Raw genomic sequence first — 20,323 nt, 5'->3', positions numbered from 1 at the left:
AAAATCTATATTGGTATCAAAACCATGAAGAAAATTCTTTTTGCCCACGGCTTTCCTGAAACAACTAATTCCATTCCCACCCAATTTACATCGATGGTGATGCATACGTGTTCTTAATTTTATTTTATGGAGAAAATTATAGAACCTAAAACCAAATTAAGAAAAGTTAGTCACTGAACAAATGGTGCATCCATTTGGGAATCATACCCCGAACCACATCACTTCCTCCTACTGAGTTGACTAACATTATTTATACTTTTAATAATTTTATTATTATACAGGTAACACCTCTTTAACACATTAAAAAGACGAATAATTTGTAGCTTAGCTAGCTACCTACTTATACTTTTTATGTAATTAACAGATCATGCCCCTCCTAATTAAGCACAAGAGGCCCATTTAATTGTTGGTATATGAAACCCAGAAAACATGGCTTCGATAAAACTTTCTATATGGTCCCTCCTAAACCTAAGGCACTTTTTTCTTATTTTCAATTAAAGAATATTCAAACACACTAAATCAGCCCACCTTAGCCAATTCAGTCCTTGACCTAACCTTCAAGCTCCACACTATAAAGAGTAATGATATTCATACCATGTTTTTATACTACATTTCTATACCACCTTAGGTGACATCTGATGTGGACAACCACATCATTTAAAAAATTTGCAAAACCCAAATAAATGAAGGAGAAAGACTCATCGTATACCACAATCATCATTTAATTAATTAGTTTTTCTTAATTATTAGTTTATTAAATAATGAACTAAATTTAAAAATTTGATTAATTCAAATGATGTGACTATCTACATCAAATGCCACTTGGTATATAAATGTGATATAAAAACTTGGTATGAATAACATTAATCCACTATAAAACATTGATTCTGCCCAGAACAATTCACCAAAAATATACATGTGTCTTTCATTCCATTGAAGTCACAAGAAACCCTTATACAACCTTGGTTGCTTTAGTTTATTCCCACCACTATAAATCCCCGACCTCTAATCTCTTCTGCTTAGGCAGTGATCATTCAGCTTCAAAAACTTCGTTTTCTCACAAACCCGCAGTTTTTTTCCCCAACTTTAATTTTTCTTTTTGAAAAAATAGGAAGCAAATACAAGACACCTAGCTCTGCATATCAGAAGAGTTTCAATTCTGATCCTAGCTTACTCGGACCGATCGATCACCTTTCCTACCTACCACTGGGCTAACTCCAGTGGCTTGCATCTCTTTCTGGTTCTCTCATCTCTCCTTAAAACTCCACATCAAGAAGTTTGTGAAGGCCATTTTTTATCCAACAATTCGCCGCGTTTATTGTAATTTAAAGGTAACTGTTCCAGAAAACTATGTGGGGTATTTTGTCGATTTATAGTGAGGACTCCGTTACATGTGTAACTTTTGATATAAAGTTTCCATGAAGTGAAATCTCACCAGTGTTTTTGGGTCAACCTTGCAGGTTTCAATAATTATAAAATGAGAATTCTCATGTCTGCCTGCAAACAAGTAGTACAGCCGATGGTGAGCTTCCAAGGCCCCGGGCTCACCAACATAAACATGGATCCGTTTTTACGGCGAAAAGATAAGGTTGTGATCGTAATGGGAGCCACCGGGACTGGCAAGTCCCGGCTTGCCATAGACCTCGCAAGACATAATCCGCCGGCGGAGATTATTAACTCGGACAAAATGCAAGTCTACAAAGGCTTGGACATCGTCACCAACAAAGTCACTGAGGACGAGTGTAAAGGCATACCTCACCATTTGATAGGCAAAGTCGATCCCGACTCAGATTTTACTGCCAATGATTTCAAGCACCATGCGTCGTTGGCCATCGAATCGATCTTGGAGCGTGACAGATTGCCAATCATTGCCGGGGGTTCAAATTCGTATATTGAAGCCTTGGTGGATGAACACTCGGAGTTTCGAATGAAGTACGAGTGTTGCTTTCTTTGGGTTGATGTGGCCATCCCCGTGCTCCACTCTTTCGTGTCAGAGAGAGTGGACCGGATGGTGAAGATGGGTTTGGTGGAAGAGGTGAGGAGAATGTTTGACTCTACAACTGAGAAAGAATATACGCGCGGAGTCAGGCGAGCCATAGGCGTGCCTGAAATGGATGAGTATTTACAAGGCGAAGCAAGTGATAATAACGATGATGAAACTCAAGAGAGGCTTCTTCAAGCAGCAATTTCTAAAATCAAAGAAAATACTTGCATTTTGGCGTATCGCCAATTGCAAAAGATTCGCCGGCTGCAAGCTCGGCGGGGTTGGAACATGCACCGCCTTGATGCCACGGAGGCGTTCTTAAAGCACCACGCGGAAACGAATCAAGCGTGGGAAAAACTCGTGGCAAGACCTGCCACGCGGATAGTGCGTCAGTTCCTTTTGGACCCAATTCCCTCCATTCTTCCGACAGAGAATATCACCGCCACTACCACCGCTCCGGTTCTTTCCACGTCTATGCCGACAGTGACCGCTGCAACACGATAGCTAGAGGAAGTAGGTCTGGCCGTCTCTGCGGTTAAAAAAAAAAAAAAAATTTAAGAAGAAAAACATAGTTACTGTGGGAATGGAAACGCTGCTGTCACTGTCAGGTGGGTGGTTAAGTTCAGTTAAAAGTACCTTTTCATCTTGGGTGGCCGTACAGTTGGAAGCATTTTAGAAATCCGTGCTGGCTGCTTTGAAGGGATGATGATTCTTTCCCCTTTTAATCTTTCTTTCATTTTCTTTCTTTTACTTGAACGGTTACTATTAAACCATATCAGCATCTTATATTGTATTTTTATAAAATCAAAAAACAAAAAAAAGAGTTTGAGAGAAAAGGAGAAAAGAGAATAGAAATAGGATGAGAGAAAATCTTACCCGACTTTAAAGTGCTTTGTTTCACAGTTCGTGTGTCCGTACGTACCACGCTGTGCGATGCGCCTGCGTCAAATCATCATCAATCATGAGTTGATAATTAGGCTGTGGGGTCCATATATATTGAGCCGTCCAATAAACCCTAGCTAGGCGTAGGCCCCATTAATTTGTTGTGTATGTAAGTAAATATATGAGAGTTAGCAGAGGGTGGTGTTTTTTTGGCCTTTTAGATTGTGTGCTGTTTTTACACCATGAGTGATGACGAACTCATTGTTCTTTTTATTTTACATGTATATTGCTAAATTGCTATGGTATATATGTGATTTGGGAATTGGGAATTTCCAACAAAATAAGAAGAGGTGTGTGTGCATTTGATTCTTCCATCCATATCCTAATTTCTAAAGTTGAGTACGTACGTACATCTTCATCATGATTCCACATCTAAATGCAAACAAATTCACGATAGAATTGGTCTTGAAATATAAGCAAGTTAAATCTAGCTAATTACAAAGTTCAAAGGAATTCACTAGGTTTGACATGAAAATTAAGATATTTATTAAAATGTGTATTGATCGTGGAATTAATGTGCAATTTCCCTACGTGAAGATGTTCAAGTGCGCACAAAAAAAGAAATACACTAAAGCTAAGTGAAGATGTTCAAGTGCACACAAAAAACAAATACGTTAAAGCCCCTTAAAACAATAATGTTTGATTAAACGAGAAAAATTGTTAAACAATTCCATAAAAAGTAATGCTAGATAGACCAACTTTTTAGACTACATTATTTGCAAATCATGTGATGACATGATCTGTCACTAATCGGAAATATACACATTAATCAACACTTAAAAAATAATTTAATTATTAACAACCACGTTATATAATTTACAAAATATGGTTTAAATAAATGGTCTTCCTAGCATTACCCTTCTATAAAAGTGTAAGTCTAGAATTCAAATTAATATGTTACAATCTTGAAAGTAAATAACCAAGTGCGATCATCAATTAGATTGATAAGTCTGAATATATGAGCTATATCTTGAACACTCCAAGTACTATATGTGTTTTGTTGTTATATATTTGTGAGAAATTCACCGCAATACTCAAATTAATCACTCACATGACCAAAGTCAACCTGTTATATATGCATGGGTAATTCACCATAGGATATATATCGATCGACTCATAGTGATCTAAGAAGGTGAACAACTATTTATGTGTGTGGAATCTATTGTAAGATGCACACATCATTAACACGGTTGAGTAATGTTCTTTAGATTAGCCCTTCTACCTTACCAAGTATACAATCATGATCAATCACCTTCTTGGACAACAGAGCCAAAGGTGAAAGAACCTGCAACGTGCATGGAAGGGACACAGAAGCCTCTCTATTTGCTGGAAGTGAATATGCTGTAATTGAAATTTTTTAACATCTAGCTTTGAGAACATATTGCTAATTGCTATATTACAATTGGGAATCTTTGAGATTAAGAGGGACCAAAAGGAAAACTGCTGTAATTGGTTGGGTCGTCTATGCAAGATCCCTTGTCGTTTTCATGCAAAAATGATTCCAAGTTCCAACTATGCAGATTATCTATAATATGGATTGGCGTTTATACCCACTCAGCACAGGCACTCACTCACCACCTCTTATGTTAAGAGAGGTGCGTGCGGGCCAACAGTGGGAAAAAAACATCTTTTGTTCTTAAGCTTCATGGCTTTTCTAGATAGGAAATGTCACATTAATGGTCAAAATCAACTTTATTAAAGGGGGCTAGAGAGAGTTAGGGCTTAATTTTTCTTATATGGGAATGGGATGGTGCCCAAACATACGGCAAATGTATTTCGCTTAGTGGATGAAAAGCCTAGAGAGGCCAATTGGTCATACCTTTTGATACTTTTGGAGAATGAATAATCGAATCTAAATATTAGAAGAGTAAAATACATGGGATTACTCTTTTCAAAAAAATATATTGGGTTTTCTAATAGTTAATTAATTTAATTGGTGTTACTTAAAAATTCTGATTGTGTAGTTACTAAATGTTTTTATAAAGTTAAGGCTGACTGAATCGGTATGTTTATTAAAATATAGTGATATTCTTTTTCACATACAAGTAGAAGGTTTTATATTGAATCTCGTTAATGACAATTTCAATACAATTTTATTATGATTGACTTCCAAATTCTTCACTCCTTAATATAAATATATTGTTATATCATAAAACTTGAGAGATAGTATTTTACAAAAAAACTTTTCTCTATAGTGTCAATTGATGGTGTCTATCCTCTATATACAAACCTATGCCTTACTTGACATGACATCATTAAAACTCTACCCTTTTGATGAGACTTCTGAGCAACTGAATGTTTGAACTTTGAAGACCTAGCTACAACAAAGAAAAAAAAGTGTTACGTACACCAGAAAATAATATTTTTGCCAAACTTAATTAAATTGGATGAACATACAGTAGATGCTAGCCACACACACACACAACAACAACAACAACAACAACAACAAAGCCTTTTCCCACTAAGTGGGGTCGGCTATATGAATCCTAGAACGCCATTGCGCTCGGTTTTGTGTCATGTCCTCCGTTAGATCCAAGTACTCTAAGTCTTTTCTTAGGGTCTCTTCCAAAGTTTTCCTAGGTCTTCCTCTACCCCTTCGGCCCCGAACCTCTGTTCCGTAGTCACATCTTCGAACCGGAGCGTCAGTAGGCCTTCTTTGCACATGTCCAAACCACCGTAACCGATTTTCTCTCATCTTTCCTTCAACTTCGGCTACTCCTACTTTACCTCGGATATCTTCATTCACAATCTTCTCCTTTCTCGTGTGCCCACACATCCCACGAAGCATCCTTATCTCCGCTACACCCATTTTGTGTACGTGTTGATGCTTCACCGCCCAACATTCTATGCCATACAACATCGCTGGCCTTATTGCCGTCCTATAAAATTTTCCCTTGAGCTTCAGTGACCTACGACGATCACACAACACGCCGGATGCACTCTTACACTTCATCCATCCAGCTTGTATTCTATGGTTGAGATCTCCATCTAATTCTCCGTTCTCTTGCAAGATAGATCCTAGGTAGCGAAAACAGTCGCTTTTTGTGATCGTCGCTAGATTGCTCCGGTCATTAGTATGGATAAGTATATAAATGGATAGAGATAGGAAAGCAAACACCAGATGTACGTGGTTCACCCATATTGGCTACATCCACGAAATAGAGGAGTTCTCATTAATTGTGAAGGGTTTACACAAGTACATAGGTTCAAGCTCTCTTTTAGTGAGTACAAGTGAATGATTTAGTACAAATGACATTAGGAAATATTGTGGGAGAATGATCTCGTAATCACGAAACTTCTAAGTTCCGGAGTGTGGTATCGTCTTGACTTGCCTTATCTGTCTCGTAGGTAGATATGGCATCTTCTCTGGAAGTACTCTTCCTCCATCCAGGGGTGGTATCTTTAACTGGTGGAGATGCACAAGGTAATGTATCAATTTCATTTGAAGCTTACTTGTAGTTTCAGGCTTGGTCAAGCGCGATACAAACCATGTAGTAGGAGTCCTCCAAGTCGCCGAGCTAGGGGATTTGCTGAAAGAGGTGACAGACAAGGTAAGCAATCAGAGCTCCAAGCATCAGTCCTAGATCAGAACTTTGATTTCGAGTTTCGGCTGATTGTTCACATTCTCCCTATCTTGCAGGCAGCATGAAGGATAAAGAGAAGAAAAATGAGAAGAGATGATATGGGATACTTTTGCTTTTGAAGAAGTAACTTTCCACAGGCTTATTCTTGAACTGGGCTGGAGGGTTTTCTGGTTTCCTCCAGAGTATAAGGCCGACTGAAGAATTTGAGGGTCAAAACAAGTCCATCAAATCTATAGTACGTTCGACCCTGCTGATATGGGATACTTTTGCTTTTGACAGAGTAGTGGATGTATCGGCACGTGTGCTGTTACGCTTGTCTCCACATGCTTCCTTGTATCATTCTCACTTGCCCTATATGTTCCTCAGGCAGATGCGGTATCTTCCCTGGAAGCATAAGATGTTGAAGATGAGTACTCGAGAGCAATGCCAGGTAAGTAATCAAGAAAGAGGTTTCAGGAAGTCAGTTCCTGACTAGAAGCTTGATTCCAAGTGCTGACTGATTGCTCTCTTTCTCCTTGTCTTGTATGTAAGAACAAGGCCAAAGGAAAAGACAGGGAAAAAACATGATATGGGATACTCTTGCTTTTAACCCTGATGATATGAGATATTCTTGCTCTAGTATAGCTTGTTTGCAGAGGTATTATCGGGGGGGGGGGGGAAAGAAAGCTGAATATTTCGAAAGGCTTCTTTGGGAGTGCCCTCTCAGATATGAGGAAGGGTTGAGCATTTTTGCAGGTCTGCCTGTCTGTTGGGGATGGAGGTCAACATATATAGGAGTCTCCCTAACAACAAGTAGTAATACTATTCCTTTACCCTGCTTGGTCATAACACGATAGTGGGAGCAGCCAGCTTCACATGTTTTAACTTTGTCAAAGCACTTTGAAAAAGTGGTCTATGGTATCTGGAAAGCTGATGTTGCGTGTAAAGATTACAGACAAGCTTTATCCAAGGAGATCCGGCTCTTGAAGTTGGGAAAGTGGTGCCTCTTCGGTTTTCGAACAAGTAATCCTGTCGGAGATCTAGCTCTTGAGATTCGGAGAACGATGCCTTTTCGATTTTTGAGAAAGCCATCCTGCTAGGGGTTTGGCTCTCGAGATTCGGAGAGCGATGTTTCTTCGATTTTTGAGAAAGTAATCATGTTGGGAGTCTGGCTCTCGAGATTCGGAGGGCGGTGCCTCTTCGATTTTGGAGCAAGCAATCTTGTTGGGAGTGTTTTCTTGAATGTGAGAAAAGGTTGGGCATGTTTACTAGTCTATCTTGCCACGAAGCACAGAGGTTGACACACAGGGACTTTCCAATTATCCAGCAGTGGTACTGTTCCTTTACCCTTGTGGGTAATAATATGGTAGCTAGACCTTCAAAATTTATGTGTCTAAACTTTGTTAGTGCTGTTTCTTTGCTATTCTTTTACCCTTCTTGGTCAGAGCGGTGTAGTGGGAGCTGCAAGCTTCACGTGTCTCAACTTTGTCAGAGAACTTTGGCAAAGTTATCTGTGGTACCCATGAGCTAATGTTGCGTGTGAGAAGTGGGTGATTGAACAATAAGATTCATGTGCTTTCTACTTCACCAGAAATCTTCGACATAATGCCCATAATTTTCGCAAAGCTGACAGGTGCTGACAAGGCTGGAAAAGTAGGTGCCTCTTCGATTTCTGAGATTGGCCCTCGTGGTCTCAGAGCAACCCAACTTTTGAGAAAGCAAGCGCCTCTTCGATTTCTGAGATCGACCTTCGTGGTCTTTGAGCAGCCCAACTTTTGAGAAAGCAAACGACTCGTGGTCTCTGAGCAGCCCAGCTTTTGAGAAAGTAAACGCCTCTTCGATTTTTGAAGCTCCGTCGAGTGCAGATTTTTATAGAGGCTGGCATTAAGTTCCAAAGCACACTTGAATCTCCACCAGTAGAAGCTCCATTCTTGCACTTCTAAGATCTTGATTTGTCCGACCTCTTCTCTCTTCAACACCTTTGAAAATGTCTGGCCCATCCGACCGTCGTTTTGACTTGAACCTTGTTGAAGAGGCATCTACGCCTTCTCCAGACAACATATGGCGCCCATCATTCGTCTCCCCTACTGGTCCTCTTACTGTTGGGGATTCCGGGATGAAGAATGATATGACCGCTGCGGTAGTGGCCAGGAACCTTCTCACTTCCAAAGATAACAGACTACTTTCCAAACGGTCTGATGAGTTGGCTGTTAAGGATTCTTTGGCTCTCAGTGTTCAGTGTGCAGGTTCTGTGTCTAACATGGCCCAACGCCTATTTGCTCGAACCCGCCAAGTTGAATCATTGGCGGCTGAAGTGATGAGTCTCAAACAGGAGATTAGAGGGCTCAAGCATGAGAATAAACAGTTGCACCGGCTCGCACATGACTATGCTACAAACATGAAGAGGAAGCTTGACCAGATGAAGGAATCTGATGGTCAGGTTTTACTTGATCATCAGAGATTTGTGGGTTTGTTCCAAAGGCATTTATTGCCTTCGTCTTCAGGGGCTGTACCGCGTAATGAAGCTCCAAATGATCAACCTCTGCTGCCTCCTCCTTCTAGGGTTCTGTCCAGTACTGAGGCTCCAAATGATCCCCCTCCAGTGCCTGCTCTTTCTGGGGCTCTACCGACTGCTGAGACTTCTCCTAAGCAACCTTTGTGAAGGCTCCCTCTTGTTTGTTTATTTTGACTCATGTATATGTACATATTTGTGACTTATCAGGGATATCAATAAATAGCTTTTCTTCATTTCAACGTATTGTGTTGAATACACCAAAGCCTTCTTCGCTAAGTTCTCTGAATTTTCTTTTGTTGAAGCTTGTATGTTGAAGCTTTGTGAGTGGAGCATGTAGGTTGAGGTAGTATTCCCTTAATTTCCCGAGTGAGGAAAACTTCTCGGTTGGAGACTTGGAAAATCCAAGTCACTGAGTGGGATCGGCTATATGAATCTTTAAACGCCATTGTGCTCGGTCCTGTGTCATGTCCTCCGTTAGATCCAAGTACTCTAAGTCTTTTCTTAGAGTCTCTTCCAAAGTTTTCCTAGGTCTTCCTCTACCCCTTCGGCCCTGAACCTCTGTCCCATAGTCGCATCTTCTAATCGGAGCGTCAGTAGGCCTTCTTTGCACATGTCCAAACCACCGTAACCGATTTTCTCTCATCTTTCCTTCAATTTCGGCTACTCCTACTTTACCCCGGATATCCTCATTCCTAATCTTATCCTTTCTTGTGTGCCCACACATCCAACGAAGCATCCTCATCTCCGCTACACCCATTTTGTGTACGTGTTGATGCTTCACCGCCCAACATTCTGTGCCATACAGCATCGTCGGCCTTATTGCCGTCCTATAAAATTTTCCCTTGAGCTTCAGTGGCATACGGCGGTCACACAACACGCCAGATGCACTCTTCCACTTCATCCATCCAGCTTGTATTCTATGGTTGAGATCTCCATCTAATTCTCCGTTCTTTTGCAAGATAGATCCTAGGTAACGAAAACGATCGCTCTTTGGTATTTCTTGATCTCCGATCCTCACCCCTAACTCGTTTTGGCCTCCATTTGCACTGAACTTGCACTCCATATATTCTGTCTTTGATCGGCTTAGGCGAAGACCTTTAGATTCCAACACTTCTCTCCAAAGGTTAAGCTTTGCATTTACCCCTTCCTGAGTTTCATCTATCAACACTATATCGTCTGCGAAAAGCATACACCAAGGAATATCATCTTGAATATGTCCTGTTAACTCATCCATTACCAACGCAAAAAGGTAAGGACTTAAGGATGAGCCTTGATGTAATCCTACAGTTATGGGAAAGCTTTCGGTTTGTCCTTCATGAGTTCTTACGGCAGTCTTTGCTCCTTCATACATATCCTTTATAGCTTGGATATATGCTACTCGTACTCCTTTCTTCTCTAAAATCCTCCAAAGAATGTCTCTTGGGACCCTCTCATATGCTTTTTCCAAATCTATAAAGACCATGTGTAAATCCTTTTTCCCATCTCTATATCTTTCCATAAATCTTCGTAAGAGATAGATTGCCTCCATGGTTGAGCGCCCTGGCATGAACCCGAATTGGTTGTCCGAAACCCGTGTCTCTTGCCTCAATCTATGCTCAATGACTCTCTCCCAGAGCTTCATTGTATGACTCATTAGCTTAATACCCCTATAGTTCATGCAATTTTGTACGTCGCCTTTATTCTTGTAGATAGGCACCAAAGTGCTCGTTCGCCACTCATTTGGCATCTTCTTCGTTTTCAAAATCCTATTGAAAAGGTCAGTGAGCCATGTTATACCTGTCCCTCCCAAAACTTTCCACACTTCGATTGGTATATCGTCTGGGCCTACTGCTTTTCTATGCTTCATCTTCTTCAAAGATACAACCACTTCTTCCTTCCAGATTCGACGATAAAAAGAGTAGTTTCTACACTCTTCTGAGTTACTCAACTCCCCTAAAGAAGCACTCCTTTCATGTCCTTCATTGAAAAGATTATGAAAATAACCTCTCCATCTATCTTTAACCGCGTTCTCTGTAGCAAGAACCTTTCCATCCTCATCCTTGATGCACCTCACTTGGTTTAGGTCCCTTGTCTTCTTTTCCCTTGCTCTAGCTAGTTTATAGATATCCAACTCTCCTTCTTTGGTATCTAGTCGCTTATACATATCGTCATAAGCCGCTAACTTAGCTTCTCTCACAGCTTTCTTCGCCTCTTGCTTCGCTTTTCTATACCTTTCACCATTTTCATCGGTCCTATCCTTGTATAAGGCTTTACAACATTCCTTCTTAGCCTTCACCTTTGTTTGTACCTCCTCATTCCACCACCAAGATTCCTTTTGGTGTGGGGCAAAGCCCTTGGACTCTCCTAACACCTCTTTTGCTACTTTTCGGATACAACTAGCCATGGAATCCCACATTTGGCTAGCTTCCCCCTCTCTATCCCACACACACTGGGTGATTACTTTCTCTTTGAAAATGACTTGTTTTTCTTCTTTTAGATTCCACCATCTAGTCCTTGGGCACTTCCAAGTCTTGTTCTTTTTTCTCACTCTTTTGATATGTACATCCATCACCAACAAGCGATGTTGATTAGCCACGCTCTCTCCTGGTATAACTTTGCAATCCTTACAAGTTATACGATCCCCTTTCCTCATTAGAAGAAAATCTATTTGTGTTTTTGACGACCCACTCTTGTAGATGATCACATGTTCTTCTCTCTTCTTAAAGAAAGTGTTGGCTAAGAAGAGATCATATGCCATTGCAAAATCCAAGATAGCTTCCCCATCCTCGTTTCTCTCCCCAAAACCATGGCCACCATGAAAACCTCCATAGTTGCCTGTCTCCCTGCCCACGTGTCCATTTAAATCTCCTTCTATAAATAACTTCTCCGTCTGAGCAATTCCTTGCACCAAGTCTCCAAGGTCTTCCTAAAATTTCTCCTTCAAACTCATATCCAACCCTACTTGAGGTGCGTACGCACTAATCACATTGATAAGTTCTTGTCCTATTACAATCTTGATTGCCATGATTCTATCTCCTACCCTCTTGACATCTACAACATCTTGTGTCAAGGTCTTGTCCACGATGATGCCAACACCGTTTCTCGTTCTATTTGTGCCCAAGTACCAAAGTTTAAACCCTGAGTTTTCTAGATCCTTTGCCTTAAGACCAACCCACTTAGTTTCTTGTAGGCACATAATATTTATCCTTCTCCTCACCATAACTTCCACTACTTCCATAGATTTTCCCGTTAAGGTTCCTATATTCCACGTTCCTAAACGCATTCTACTCTCCTGAACTCTACCCTTCTGTCCTAGCTTCTTCACCCTCCCCCGTCCAATGGAATCAAAGTACTTCTTTTGTGTGTCTCGTGTAAAGTTGATAGGTGCATATGCTCCCAAACAACTTTGAGTGGAGTCGTTCGAAAAGAAGTTTCTATGGCCCCCTTGCTCATTTAACACTGCATCCAGGTGCCTATGGAGATACAGCGACCCTTGCTCACTTATCACTGTGCTCGGGCCACACAGCGCGCCACTTACGGGTGACGCCCTAGCTTTAGCGCGATTTCGTTCTGAATTCATTTTCATAAGGATTCGACGTAACTGTGGAGTGCCGGCTATCGACTACCTGACGCCCTCCCCCTCCTCCTTTACCCGGGCTTGGGACCGGCCATGTAAGATAAACTTACATAGGCGGAGTTCACACACACACAAACACACACACAAAAAAAAAAAAACCAAGTTAACTAAGATCGTCAAATTAGCACTACTATTCCTTGTCATTTCTCTGTCCTGTTATCCTTTGGCAGATTTCTAATGGAAGAAAAAGTTAAGTTTGATTGGAATGGTAAACAAATTCCTGTTGTCTTCAACGATGCGTAACACCGTCCATTCAACTCATCTGTTAATTTGTACTAAACAAGATCAATAAAAAGAACAAACATCGCACTATCATATATAATACTATCGTTGATCAATGCATAATGTACATGCGTGATATACTAGAACAGGCAAAAGGTTGCGGCTATATATTTGACTGGACTCTTAAGTTGTCATCTAGTCGGGTATGCATAAAAGGACAGTTCACTCTACGGTAGTGTGAGGGTTGTGATGATTTCTATCAACATGCTATTGCTATCACAAATAAACGACGTTCCAAGGGTTTTTCTTTTTCTGAACATATATGGTTTTAGGGCTTCTTTCCATTTTTTTCTGGCTTCGTCCTTCCACTTTTGATCAACAAGTTTGTTTGAACTTGCCGTGACATGAACCACAATATACACGTTTGAAATATCACTGTACTTGAGCTAGAGCTAGCTAGGGTTTTACTTTTACAATATGATCTACCCAAATGATGTGTTTAGTTTTGTCAAGAGTCGGGTTAGAAATACTACTAAACTAATTGCTAGATGACCGAACGTGGGTCGTAATGAGAAATATCAATTAATGTTACTTCCGATCTTTTATTGTTTTTCCTTTTTACGATTTCTTGATTGAAGGGGTAGGCCTTAAAACAAATATCATCATTGGTCCTTAAAAGTACAAGACAATTATTGAGGGAACCATGCATGCACAATCCTGTAATTTTCGAAGCATAGCACATGCAATGAAATTGACTAGCTAGCTAGTATATAGAAGGGAACTTTTAGATTGAAAACGTAATGCCAACCACAAGTTCCTATGGACACCTGCGAAGTCAATTGAAGATAAAGCCTCACATGAAAACAAAAAACAATTGCAAGTATCCGAAAAGAAAAGAAAACCGGCCAGAACGCTGTCATAGTCAACTTGAATTAATCAAACCCTACTTTCCAACCCTATTCCAAAAGAAAAAGAAAAATCGATAATTTCCTCTTGTACTCTTTTGATAATTGGCAACTTGTTTCTACTTATTTTCGATCCGTAGTTTCTTGGAAATTTAGGTCAATTTGTTTGGTTTTCTTGTCGATGTTTGCTGGCGGTGGCATTTGTTTTAATGGCTTGAGCAGCAAGTTTTTGTAGTCTTGTATATGTATTTGGGTATTAGGGTTGGTCTCGTTTGCTGTCGTTAGCAATTGTGATATAAAAGCTTTTGTGTACAACTCAGAAACGCGTAGCCACGATCGGATGAGAGAGAGAGAGAGAGAGAGCAATAAAACACGGTTTTTGGTTAGGGTTGTCGGGCTTTCATAAGTTATAACCACTTATAATTATTTATTAATACCATCTTTATCTTTTGCATAGCTCATTCATTTGGTCATGCCTCCATCTCAATTTTGTAGTCTAAAACAAAATGAAGGTGATTAAAAAAAATGAAATTCTTTGTTATATATGTGTATATACACGTTGGAAGATGTTCACTCACCAAAGTAAACAGGAAGTGATTCTCACACACAATTTTCACCTTTTGCAGATGTATGTTGATTTATGATCTTTGAGTCTCCTTTTTATTTGTTCAATCTAAAGGCCAAAAGTGCAAAAGGGTTTCGTATACAAAAAAATAGTATGTGAAAATCATTTCTCAATAAATTTGTAAATTTGTGTGGATCATTAATCAGAACTGATTCTTACTTGAATATGCCATTGAAATTGACAGGATCTCAATTTGAGCAGATATTCTTTGATAATAATATGTTTGACACAAAAATATTATTCTGGATTCATAAATGATTTTCTTTATGTGCCATTCCTCGATATAGAGAGGTTACACTTGCTATAATATACAATGGAGCTCAACTACATTTTCAACTCGATCTCTCATATATAGGAGGTCTCATAGGGATCTCAATATATAGTTAGACTCCAAAGATTTTTCTTAATATTCATCCCTTACATGGGGGCGGGAGGTTGAGATTCTTGTAGTGGGTCTGCCCTATCTGGAAGCTTATAATTAACTTAGAGGATATATATATATATATATATATATATATATATATATATATATAGGAAATACAATCTAATAGAATACAATGTAAGCACGCACCAATCTGGCAATCTGGTTAATTCAAATCCAAGATTTGATGATGAAAGAAATACTATCTAATACAATGTAATCTTTTACTTGTGCACTAGAGAGATTTTGGTTTTGATTCAAGTGTGGACTAGATTTCATACGAAAGATATCCTCAAAGACTATGAAAGGTAGTACTCATTTCAAATCTCAAATAGATTTTTTCCAAATATTTATGGGGTTTGAGTTCCTCACAGATCATCATATCATATAAGTTAAGACTAAGATTACATATAAAATTATATGAAATATAATTTTCAAGGACTATGAGTTCGTCATATAAAATCTCAATTAGATTTTGCCTCCACTATTTGTGGGGAGGTCTTAGTTGAGTTTCTTACCTGGAATATCAATGCATCCTTAATGCATTACAAAAATGATGATGCTGTTTTTATTAATCAAACGATCAGATTTTTTGTGTGGTTACAATCACTACAATTTTTTAATCCTAAACGCGATGCACATGCTGTTTATACACTCATAAGATACCTCTTTTTATTAGTTAGTGTTTCAACTTTTTTTTTTTTGGAGAACTGTTTCAACTTATTTTATCCTATCAACAAGATTATTAAGTTCTTTCAAGTTAACTTCTTCCAAGGTTGAATATTCCACGAGATATAGTTTAACCACTGTGTTCCGTGATAAATTGTTTTACTATTATTATACAGACAATTCTAAAAGTTTCGGACTCAAACCAAACAAAAAAGACAGACAATTTCCAACCGACAAATTAAGGAAAAATGTGTGCATAGAACGCGCGACGATATTGGGCCGTTTCATTTGAATTTGATAATTCTAGTTCATAATTTCGGTTTGTATGAAAACACCGAAAGTAATTTATAGGTTAATGGATCTTTTGGTATTTGATAGTGTTGATCATTGACGGAAATGAGGCCTACATTTGGAAATGTTGCATGAATCTTTAGAAATAGTTTAATCACCTAACGCACATAAACTTACGAAAATTCTATTCACATGATAAGAATATGACATGTAAGGGGATGCAACGTGCCGAGGACAATTGAAATTATAAAAACAATCATTATCAGGAAAAATCAAAGCATTCTTTTATTGGAAATTTGATTAGGATGATATATTTCTCATAAAAATTCACTACAAGCAAGTGATGCTACTTGACCTAGTAAAAGTATATTCTCGGACATGAAATTCGTACACACTACAAAAAATAAAAAATTATAAAAAATAAAACTCTTTACAGATGAAAGGATTTTGTCTGGCAAAATAAGGTTTTCTGTCGCCTAAATTTTTGCCTGACAGAAATTTGTCGGCAATTTTAGTCGGCCAAAGGTCGTCACAAATATTTGTCCGATGATGACTATTAAAATTTCGTCGGGCAAATAATGCTTGCCTGACAAAAAATTTCGCCAGACAAAATGCGTTGACCAACTTGGCCAGATGAATCAAACTTGCCTAATGATAGTATTTCATTGGGTTTCCGGAAATACAAAAAATTATAAAAAGTTTGCCCAAGAAACTGTAGTCGGGTAAAGGAATTTAAAGAAAAGATGGACAAATGTTTTTAATTTTTTTTTTTAATTTGTGATTTATGTATGTAAAATATCAAATGTATGTATGTAAAATGCCTAAACTAACTACTCCTGGAGTGGTGCCACTTAGTACTACGGTCTAATGATATTCTTCTTCACTTGTAAGTGAGAGATCCTAAGTTCGATACTCGCTAAAGGCGAATTTGAACCACTTATTGCTTGCCCATTTTGAGGCTAAGACCACCCCTCCCTTTTAGTGTAGATGGTATCGATTGTTTGAGAAAAAAAAAAGTACTCATATGGAGTGGTGGTTGAAGATCGCTCGAATGACCAAGGAGGTGAATGTCCAAATTTGTCATTACCTTCGCCATCCCTACAATGTACCGCTGAAACTCCTCTTCTCGCTATCGCGCAATTGCTCCCCAAGCTTCTTCTCGCTGGTGCATGGCCTTTAACTCAATTTCTAACTTTTGCAGTCTAGAAAGCTTCTTGCTTTAAGGCTGAGAGCTAGGTAAAGAAGATTCTCCAAGGTCCGGAACTCGACCCGCTCCTTGGCTACAGAGCTCTTTGCTTTTCCGTCGCTCAACCCCGTCTATCAGCAACTAGAGAGACACATATGGATGAGGTGTTAGTTGCTCTAGTGACATGTTTGGTTGCTGCTGGGAGAGGTTGGTGAGATACTCGTCCTTCTTCTACAACATAGAAGCCTAGAATAAAAAAGAGAAACCAATTAAAATCGTTGATCATAATTTTAAAAATTTTAAATAGGGAAATTTGAAATTAAAAATTTTAATGTTATTTTATATAAATGTCGTTAGCCACCTGGTTGTCATAATTGGCATGCGTATCCCCCCAGATGTTGACTTCTGGAAAAAGTGAACTTTTCTCACGCTATTCCTCGACTCGAAAAGTGAGGGGCTGAAAACTAGAGTGATGGAGGTACTGCTTCGCTTCTGGTTACTCGTATTTTTTTTTCTGCTGTGAATAAAAAATTAAATTAAAAAATGAACAGATATTTGAATTGAAATTTCAAAAAACTTACCATAAGTAATAAAAATTATTGCAAAGTCAGTGCCAGTTGTCCATCATTTCTACAAAATCCAGGGGTGGATCGGTTATAGCTTCAACATGAGATGCACAAGTCTAGTAATACATGTGTAGCTTGTACTTCCACTCTTTGTACTGATTTGTCCACACTCGGTTTATGTACTCGAACATACCCAGCTTTTCCGTGTTGATCTGAAATAGACAAAAAAAAAAAAGAAAAACTGTATTAGTTTAAAAATACCCTAAATAAGCAAAGGTAATAAAAATTAAAAATTAGAAAATAACACTTACCAATATCTCTTTCATCATCGCCTCATGCATCTAGTGTTTAAAATATTAGTATCAGTGAAAATACCAATGCAAATTTGTGAAAATATTGATAGATATATAGATACCGTTATCAATATCGGTTGCCTTCAATGGAAATGATGAAAATTGGCTCAAAAACGTGGAAATTTAAAATGAAACTTAAGGGAATGTCAAACATTGGTTTAGATAAAATACTAGAGTTTCACTGATAGTTAACCGATATTTTGGAAATATCGACTCACAATAACTGCCTACAATGAAAAGTAACTACCCAAGTGCATCTTCACCCCTAAACTGAATAGCATAGGCAATTCATATTAAAATATTAGTATTTTTTATTTTATGAAATAATAAAAGATAGCTTATTTTTAATTTTTGATAATAATAAAATATTTGTTGAAAGTATATGAAAATATTGAAATGTAGGATAAAGTGGAAGAACATGGTTAGGTATTTATAGAGAAAAAAAAGTATAACTTTTTATGTTTTTAACTAGCTTTTTTATAATTTTTTTTTTATAATTCCTAATAATTTCTATAATTTTTTAATTTTTTTAATAATTTATATTGTGGTTGACGTCATGGTGAGTGTAACGACCCGAAATTTTTAATTCGGAAGCCAAACACATAGGTAGGCCACAATAAAATAATGGTTAATTATAATTCTAACTAACCACACTAAAAAAAATATATAATCATTTTGTTTAATTTATGGCTGCATCTAACATTCTGGTTAGACTGCCTACGTACCCTAAACGAAATAATAAAGCCATTCATAGTTCACCTTACACTTCTAGAATAACATACTAAAATTTCATTCCGATCTAATGGTCGGATCACCGCCAATCACGAAATCAAGTGGCAGTCAACGCTTTATTTTACAAACTTGCAAATCCAATTTGGGAAGATCCGTACGTCGGATTCCCGATCCATAAGTTCCTAAGGTCCTCAAATATTTTGTACGATAAGGTCTCAAAGTTTGGTGACAATCCAACGGTCGGATCGTCAATTCACAAATTGATCAAGTAAGGTATCGAAGTGAATTTAAGTTCAAACGATCAACCTACGTCATACGAATATCAAAACTAAATTTAGGAATCAAATTTAGCCTAAAAATAACATTGAAGGCCCTTTGGCCACGCGGCACTGTGGATGGTGGTCAACCGCCTCGACTCACCTGAAAATTTCAACTATTTCTAAAAATTCTTAAAATTTAAAGAAATGAAGATCTCAACGAGGGGACCAATTTTCATACATGGGTCGAAGTCTAATTAGGCGGGAAGTGGCCTGAAAATCACACGAAAGTGCGGCGTGGCCGGAATCTTTCGAGCCTTGCTGCTCCTCCATCGAAGGTCTGATGACCGTGGTTTTTGTTGGGTTTTACTCCTGCAAGGGAGAGCTACCAAACCCAGGTCGTGCGCCGGAGTTGGAGGTACCAGTTATAGGGTTTCAGCGAAACCACGGGGGTTCTCGGGCTTTCTCTGTTAATCCTAGTAACCCATAAGTGAAATTAAGGGGAGGAATCAACTGGGTTCAAAGAGATGAGCATTTTGGCACCAGCCTCGACATCAACGGTGGCCAGAATAGGGAGATAGGACCGGGTCGGGTCAACGGGTCAAGGGGATCTGATTCTCTCTCCGTCTTCTCCCTTCCCTTCTTTCCCTCCATTCCTTCATTTCTCATTGGGCAACCACCATCACTCCCACTCTCCTTTCTCTCATTCCTGTTCCATCTCAGCCATACACATGGCACTCCCATTGCTCCAGATTTTCTGAAGCCTTCCAAAATAAATAGCAAAGTGACTATTTTGGCCTTAACTTCTTTCGTTTATAACTTCCTCGTTATAATTCTGTTTCGTGAGTGGTTTTCGCCTACGCGCTCATAGGATCGAACTCTATCCCTATATGTCAAGAAATATGATAAAATATATAAGGATAAAATACATCCTCGTAAAATTATGTTTTAATCAACGAGGGGCATTTTTCACTTATCGATAATTTTTTCTACATTTTCATATATTTTAAATTTTCTAGGGGGCACTGGCTAGGCGATTATTGCCTGACTTCTCTGTTGGGCTCGCCTTGGGTCCAATTGCCCGAGTGGGCTAGAGTGCCTTGGAGAAGAGGATAATGAATTGGATTGTCTACCCTACGGAAATAAGCAACCGTTGAGTTGCTCTTAGTACAGATGATGGCTCTTATGTCGTGAGTCAACAGGTTGTTGACTTTAACATCCGCTCGCCAATGTCATAGGTCGTAAATGACCATGATCCTGACTTGCGTTATTCGGTAATCTGGTTCGAGAGCAAGCCTTTATATATCATTTGCACTTTCACTTTCTACCTACCTTGGTTAGAGTTCTCCTCTCCTGTTGGGTGCATGGTCGCCAAATCGACATTGACCTCTGCAGCGTAACTAGTGAGGGCTGGCACATCGCTGTTCTATTCCTGGATGAGAATATGCAAGGCATATCCTTGCACCCAGACTGATG

At 38.8% G+C, this 20,323-nt stretch overlaps 1 protein-coding gene across 2 annotated transcripts; it reads left to right on the top strand.

Annotated features, from left to right (window-relative positions):
* The first annotated feature begins 894 nt into the window (after positions 1-894).
* Positions 895-3,213, top strand: LOC103453066 (adenylate isopentenyltransferase 5, chloroplastic-like). 2 transcript variants are annotated; one of them, XM_008392599.4, is made up of 2 exons: positions 895-1,331; positions 1,461-3,213. In XM_008392599.4, exon 2 carries the CDS (start codon positions 1,478-1,480, stop codon positions 2,486-2,488), a length of 1,011 nt encoding a protein of 336 aa, XP_008390821.1. In that variant the 5' UTR covers positions 895-1,331; positions 1,461-1,477; the 3' UTR covers positions 2,489-3,213. The 2 variants fall into 2 exon arrangements, with proteins under 2 accessions (XP_008390821.1, NP_001281297.1); NM_001294368.1 differs by lacking the exon at positions 895-1,331 and having other exon boundaries at positions 1,478-2,488.
* Positions 3,214-20,323: the final 17,110 nt, after the last annotated feature.

Source organism: Malus domestica, chromosome 13 (assembly GCF_042453785.1).
Source record: "Malus domestica chromosome 13, GDT2T_hap1".
Classification (NCBI taxonomy): domain Eukaryota; kingdom Viridiplantae; phylum Streptophyta; class Magnoliopsida; order Rosales; family Rosaceae; genus Malus; species Malus domestica.
Note: the sequence above shows the minus strand (reverse complement) of the source record. Positions and strands in the feature narration are given on the sequence as shown.

Excerpts from the sequence above, each read along its gene's own strand:
- LOC103453066 (XM_008392599.4), top strand. The coding sequence starts at position 1,478 with ATGAGAATTCTCATGTCTGCCTGCAAACAAGTAGTACAGCCGATGGTG.